This window comes from Rousettus aegyptiacus, unplaced genomic scaffold, assembly GCF_014176215.1.
Source record: "Rousettus aegyptiacus isolate mRouAeg1 unplaced genomic scaffold, mRouAeg1.p scaffold_m13_p_9, whole genome shotgun sequence".
In the NCBI taxonomy this organism is placed as follows: Eukaryota; Metazoa; Chordata; class Mammalia; order Chiroptera; family Pteropodidae; genus Rousettus; species Rousettus aegyptiacus.
In genome coordinates, this window is record NW_023416312.1 from 90,758,396 (window position 1) to 90,765,905 (window position 7,510).

General features: G+C 35.4%; 1 protein-coding gene across 1 annotated transcript; it reads left to right on the forward strand.

Moving 5' to 3' along the window:
* Window positions 1-2,177: 2,177 nt before the first annotated feature.
* LOC107504630 (translationally-controlled tumor protein-like) lies at window positions 2,178-5,969 on the forward strand. Its single transcript, XM_036227231.1, has 2 exons — window positions 2,178-2,522; window positions 5,850-5,969. The coding sequence occupies exons 1-2, from the start codon at window positions 2,217-2,219 to the stop codon at window positions 5,967-5,969; spliced, it is 426 nt and encodes a 141-aa protein (XP_036083124.1). The 5' UTR covers window positions 2,178-2,216.
* The last annotated feature ends 1,541 nt before the right edge of the window (window positions 5,970-7,510 follow it).

The following is a 7,510-nucleotide window of genomic DNA, read 5'->3' on the forward strand; positions in this document are numbered from 1 at the left end:
GCCACATGAATTATTTTTGTGCAATTGTATATGGCATCAATTTCATTACATTTTCTAATGTATTATTGCTTGCATAAGGAGTCTATTGAGTTTACATATATATTACTGATTTTTTTTATTATTTCTAATAGTTTTTCTCTTGAATTTTCTAGGCTGTCACATCATCATTCACAAATAATGATAATTTTGCCTCTTCTTTTCAAAAGAAATATCTCTTATTGAGATGGCTAGAATTTATATGATAATGTTGTATAATAGTGGTGATAATGGATACCTTTACTGTGTTCCTGATTTTAATGAGAAGGGCTCTTGTGTTTCATTGCTAGGTATGTTTGGTGGTAATTTTTGATAAACATTCTATCACGTATAAGAAGATTTCTTCTATCCCTAGTTAATGCTTTTTTTTTTTCAAAATAAGGATGGATGTTGAATTATCAAATGCTATTCTGGCATCTATTGAGATAATCATGTAATTTTTCTCCTTTAACCAGCTTAGGTAATAAAATATGTCAATACATTTCTAATGTTGGCCCATTCTTTTTTTCTTAGGAGGAATCAATTAGGTCAGAATGTATTCTTTTAGTTGTATTCTAATATAGTATTGAATTATGTTTGCTAATGTTTTATTTAAGGTTTTTATATTTGTGTTCTTAGGTTTAAATTGGTAATAATTTTCTTTTTCTGTGTTGTCTTTGTCAGGTTTGCTAATAGGCATTTGCAAACCTCGTGAAAAGAATAGGGAATGTTTCCATGCTCCCAATGATATAGAAAATTATAAAGTTAAATGTAATATAGTTAAAGTGTTAAAATGAAATAGAAAATGTCTGTTCCTTTGGAAAATGATAAAAAATATGTAAAATTGTGGATCTAGTGTCCTTTGGGGGAACAGATCTTTGTCAACCTATCCAATTTCATATATAGTTATTATTCATTGTAGGCATTTTACTCTTCCTTCGGTCACTTGTGGTAACTACATTTTCCTAGAAAATTATCCATTTTATCGAGATGTTCAAATGTTAGCATAAATGTGTACATATTTTTCACTTATTTTAAACTCATCTCTAATCTATGGCTATATTTTCCTGATCATTCTTTTATTTTATTTATTGAGCACCTGCTGTGTGCCAGGTATTGTGCAATACTTTCTGGCTTTCGTAGTCAGTGGCAAATAGGACAGCTGAGATATTTACCCCCATGCAGTCTACATTTCAGTGTTGTATATTTGTGTTTTCTTTCATGGATGAGCTTGCTAAGTGATTTTGCAAAATTTTTCATAGAAAAACTATTTTATTAATCATCTTTACAGTTTCTATTACTAATTCATTTATTTATTATTTCAGGGTTGTCTTAAAAACATTTCTGTTATGGAAATTTTCAAATATACAAAAAATAAACTAGTACAATGGACTCCTATGTACTAATCACCTATCTTCAACAATTATTAACTCATGGCCAATCTTGTTTTGTTTATGTCCCTAAACCACTGTATTTTAAAAAGCAAACCTCATCTTATTATTTCATCCACAAATATTTCAGTAATACTTACCTAGTAGATAAGTTCTCTTTTTGAAAATATAGCAATACAATTATCACTCCTAGATAGTAACAATAATTTCTTAATATTGCGTTTTATCAAATTATATTCAAATTTCCACAATTGTCTTACAGATGTCTTATAACAAATGAATCATTTGGTTGACATGTTTCTTTCCCTTTCCTACTTTTTATTATGAAAAAATTTAAAAATGTAGAAAAGTGGGAAGAATAGTACATACAATAAAAACTTATATATCCTTTACCAGATTCAACATTTGTTAGTATTTTAACGTATGTTTTATCTTGCTCTCTGTATCTATATATGCACATATATATTTGTTCCTGTACTATTTTAAAGAAAGTTATAAACATCTTGATATTTTAGCATATTCTAGTAATAAAACAATCTCCTAATACCCATAGTGCCATTATAATTATTAATACTATTTCACTAATATCATCTAACATTCTGTTCATATTCAAATTTCCCCCACTTGTCGCAAAATTAAAAAAAAAATAACCAGGCTTTTCTGCCCACCTCCCCCTCTCACCAGCTCTGCTCCAGTAGCATTGTGTGCTGGCTCCAAGCTCTTGCTAAGCCAGTAGTGCCTTTGTCTCCTTCCAGTCGCCACCATGACATCTTCAAGATCAGGGAGATCGTGAGTGGGCTGTGCCTTTAGATGGAGGGGAAGATGGTCAGTAGGACAGAAGGTAACATTGATGACCCTCTCATTGGTGAAAATGCCTGCATTGAAGGCCCTGAGGATGAAGGTACTGCAAGCACAGTAATCATTGATGCTCATATTGTCTTGAACCATCATTTGCAGGAAATCAGCTTCCCAAAAGAAGTCTATAAGAAGTACGTCAAAGATTACATGAAATCAGTCAAAGGAAAACCTGAAGAACAGAGAACAGGAGGAATAAAAACTTTTATGACAGGGGGCACAGAACAAATCAAGTACACCCTTGCTAATTTAAAAAAAAAAGTACCAGTTCTGCTTTCCATTCAAGGTGGCAGAGTAGGTAACAGTTGTGCTTACCTCCTCCAAGACCACATCAAAATTATAACTAAACTACAGAACAACCATTAGTGAGAATTACCTGCAGTCTAGCTGAGCAGAAGTCCTATAACTAAGGGTATACAGAAGAAGCCACGTTCAGACTGGGAGAAGGGCGGAGACATGAAGCGTGCTGGTCCCACACCCACATAAGGTAGTTAGAAGTTGGGAGGCATAGTTCAGCTGTGGAGGTCCCCCTGAGGAACCTAGAAGTCCCAGCCCCACACCAGGCTTCCCAGCCCAGAGTTCTATTGTTGGGAAGAGAAGTCTCTATAACTTCTGGCTATGAAAACCAGTGGATATTGTGGCCGAGTGAGATGGAGGGCATTTGCAGTGCCAGGTGTTCCTCTTAAATGGCACATTCAAGGACTTACAGACGGACTCACTTTCTCTGAGCTCTAGCACTGGGCCAGCAGCTCAGAGGCACCAGGCATATACAGGGAGAAACTGAATTGTCTGGCTTCAGAGTGAGAGCTGGAGAGGCAACTTTCTCTCAGACAGAAGTGTTGGCAGAAGCCATTGTTCCTTTGTTGAGCCCTCCACCTACCCAGAGTGCAGATATGGTAGGCATCATATCTGAGTCTCCATCAACTTGGCTAACACTGTTCCCCCTGCCTCATTCTTCTTGCTAAGCAGTCCCAAGCTCAGCACTAGCAGTATTTGGCCTTCGTTCTCAGCTTAGCATCTCCTAGGCACCTCCAAGCCCAGCACAAGTGGAAACCATCTTCAATCATTTGTAGTTTATATCAAGTGACCTCAGGCAGGGCACAGGGAGCAGCTGATGTTCATCTGCACCAGAGCCCCTCCCAAGAGGCTCTAGAACCAACAAACCTAGTGGCCACCACACCACAGCACCATTTATCCACCTCCACAAATGACACACCCAAAGGGTAGACTCAACTCGACAGGCACCCTACTGAAGTGAATCCTACTCTGTAAGGTCACCTCCTATGCAATATCTCCTCCACTGTAGTCATGGCCCGTCCTCACAACCAATCAGTATGAGTGGTAAGTCCCTCCCACAAATGTGCCAATAACAATCAGGGCTCAATGACAATAAGAGGGCACACGCAACCCACACAAGGGACACACCTGGAGTGTCCAGTTCAGATGACCATGGAGACGTGCCACTGGGCCCCAAGGAACACCTACTACATAAGGCCACTCTACCAAGACCACAAGACATAGGAGGCCTACCTAATACATAGAAACAAACACAGGGAGGCAGACAAAATGGGAGACAAAGAAACATGTCCCAAATTATAGAACAGAACAAAGCTTCAGAATAAGAACTAAACAAAATGGAGACAAGCAATCTACCAGATGCAGAGTTCAAAACATTGGTTATAACGATGCTCAACAAACTTAGAGGAAGAGCAGATGAACTCAGTGAAACTTTAACAAAGATAGAAAACACAAGAGCAGAGATAGAAAACAACAAAAAATACAGTCAGAAATGAAGAATACAATAACCAAAAATGAAGAATATCTTAGGAGGAATTAACGGTAGATTAGATGAAGCAGAGGACCAAATCAGTGATTTAGAAGATAAGGTCGCAGAAAATGCCCAATCAGAGCAGAAACAAGAAAAAAAAGAATCCAAAAACAACGAAGATAGTTTGAGGGGCCTCTGGGACAACATCAAGCATACCAATATTTGCTTTGTAGGGATACCGGAAGAAGAGAGAGAGCAAGGAATTGAAAACCTATTTCAAGAAATAATGACTGAAAACTTCCCTAATCTGGTGAAGGAAATAGACATACAAGCCCAAGAAATGCAGAGAGTCCCAAACAAAATGAACCCAACTAGGCTCACACCAAGACACATCATAATTAAAATGCCATAGGTTAAGGATAAAGAGAATCTTAAAGGCAGCAAGAGAAAAGCAGTTAGTGTTACCTATAAGGGATCCCCCATAAGACTATCAGCTAATTTTTCAACAGAAACTTCACAGACCAGACTGGTACCAAATATTCGAGGTGATGAAAAGCAAGCAAGGACCTAAAACTAAGATTACTCTATCCAGCAAAGCTCTCATTCAAAGGACAGAGAAAGAGCTTTCCAGACAAGAATAAGCTAAAGGAGCTAATCAGCACCAAACCAATATGACAAGAAATGTTAGAGGGACTTCTTGAAGAAAGGATGAGAAAAAGGAGAAGAAATAGTAGTAGTGGTAATAGGAGGAGGAGGAAGAGGAGGAGGAGGAGGAGGAGGAGGAGGAGGAAAAGGCGGTGGAGGGGGAGGGGGAGGAGAAGAATGAGAATAATATAAATAATAAAATTGCAAAAACTGCATATCTATCAACAATTACTTTAAATGCAAATGGACTAGATGCTCCAATCAAAAGATAGGGTGACTGAATGGATTAGAAAAGAAAACCCTTACATATGCTGCCTATAATAGACTTACTTCAGATTGAAAGACACAGATTGAAAGTAAAGAGTTGGGAAAAGATATTTCATGAAAATGGAACCCCCCCCAAAAAAAATAAATAAAAGCTGGGGTGGTAATATTTATACCAGATAAAATAGACTTTAAAACAAAACTATAACAAGAGACAAAGAAGGACACAGTAATCCCACTTCTGGGTATTTATTTGAAGAAATCCAAAACACTAATTTGAAAAGATGTATGTATTTATATGTTGGTTTCATAGCCAAAATATGGAAGCAATGTAAGTACCCATCAATAGATGTACGTACGTACATACATACATACATACATACATACATACATACATACATACAGTGGAATATTACTCAGCCACAAAAAGAATGCAGTCTTGCCATCTGCAACAACATGGATGGACCTAGAGGGTACTATGCTAAGTGAAATAAGTCAGACAGAGGATGAAAATACCATATGATTTAACTTATTTGTGGAATCTAAAAGACGATATAAATGAACAAAAAAAAACAGAAAGAAACTCATAGATATAGAGAATATTTTGATTTTTGTCTGATACAAGGGGGCATGGGAAGTTGGGTGAAAAAGGGGAAGGGATTAAGATGTCTAAATTGGTAGTTACAAAATAGTCACAGAGATGTAAAATAAAAATTAGGGAATGTAGTCAATAATATTGTAATAACCATTATGGTGTCGAAAGGGTACTAGATTTATCAAGTTAATCACTTCATAAGTCATATAAATGCCTAATCACTAGACATTTGAACATCTGAAACTAATATAATATTGTATGTCAACTGTAATTAAAAAATAAGAAAATATTAAAAACAAACAAAAACCCCAACTAGTTCTTTATTGGTGAAGATATGAATCCAGATGACTTGGTTGCTGTGCTGGACTACTATGGGGATGGTGTCACATCATATATGATTTTCTTTAAGGATGTTTTAGAAATGGAAAAATGTTAACAAATTTGGTAATTTGGATCTACCACCTGTCATCATAACCAGCTGCTGCTTTTCATTTGCACACCAGGACTGGGACAAATGGGACTGATGTTATCTTGAGCTCTTCATTTATTTTGACCTTGATTTATCTGGAGCAGAGGCATTGTTTTTAAGAAAAACATGCCATGTAGGTTATCTAAAAATAAAATGCATTTAAACTAAATACAAACTGGGTCATGTTAAAAGACACAGAAACCAATTTGGGCTTCTACCTGCTAAATCAGGGACAACTTGATCATCAAAATAAATAATGAAAAAATTAAAAGCGTGGTGAGAATGGGATAGTCACGTGGTTTCAAAGTACCTCCCCCACTAAATTTATTAATTACACTTTAGAAGGGAGAAGCCTAACTAATACTGTACCAATATTTTTTTTTCTATTTTAGCTTTTTTACCTCTGAATTAATAGTCAATTAAGTTCCACATTTCAAATAAAATGTCTCTTTCATCCTTTTAAATCTATAACAGCTCTCTTATCTCCCTCTTTTATTAACCTTGAAATTTATTTGTTGAAAAAACATTTGTCTTATTGAACTTCGCACATTCTTAATTTGTCAGCTGTGCCTATTATTAACATAAGCATTTTTGGCTTTAATTTAAACTGTATTTCTTACACAGTGTAGTCTGAAAAAAATGAGTTGAATTTAGTGCAGCACTGTTTTAAAAATGGTAAAATTCAAACATATCTAGAAGTGGATGGAATAACGGTTTTAACGTGCTCTTTTTAAAAACTGTTTGTTTATTAATCACTTATAGATCTGTTGTTTTCTAAGAAACTAGTCTCTAAATTCAAACAGTTTGATTTTTAGGTCAGTTTATGTTAGATATGTTCAAATCCTATTTAGACAAAGGGAATATAAAGTTGGCCAACAATAAATTCAGGAATGAATTCTACTGTGAAGCAACCCATTATTCTGTTGTAGGCCAGTGTTTATGTCCAGCAATCATTTATTTATTAGGTTGTCCTTGGTGAATTAATAAGTCTTATGAGTCAAGTTAACCTGAAGCATCAGGTTAATATTGATAACAGAAAGCTGATTTCTTCTCTGCCCTTTTAATGTGGACCAGGGAAACTATAAATAATAGGTGAAGAGCAAATACATTTGAATGATGACTACTTAAAGTATATCTTGTCTTCTTTTCAGTTAAAATCTTTTTGATGGCTGCCAATTCTTTCAGTTTTTAAGTCTTAAACACTTCCGAATTTAATTCAGTTTAGATTACTTTTAAGGTGAAAGTAACTAATGTGATCCCATTGTCATAGTTCTCTGTTTCTTTTAAAGTGCATGTCTCACTTATTGTCACAAATTTCTCCAATAGTATTGTAATTGAAAGTCAACCTATAAAGAATACTTCTTATATCACAGGTCTTCGATCTCCTTGGAATAGATTCAGGAATAGAGATTATATAATTGTGAGGTCCCTTAGGAACAAAAAGAGAACATAAAGTTGCACTCAAATTAGGTATGGAAATGAATGTTTATTTAGAATGAGACTTTTTT

Bases quoted from the DNA above. Each gene is read 5' to 3' on its own strand.
- LOC107504630 (XM_036227231.1), top strand. From the start codon at position 2,217: ATGGAGGGGAAGATGGTCAGTAGGACAGAAGGTAACATTGATGACCCT. The intron at 2,523-5,849 runs GTACCAGTTCTG...AACCCCAACTAG, and splicing joins TTGCTAATTTAAAAAAAAAA to TTCTTTATTGGTGAAGATAT.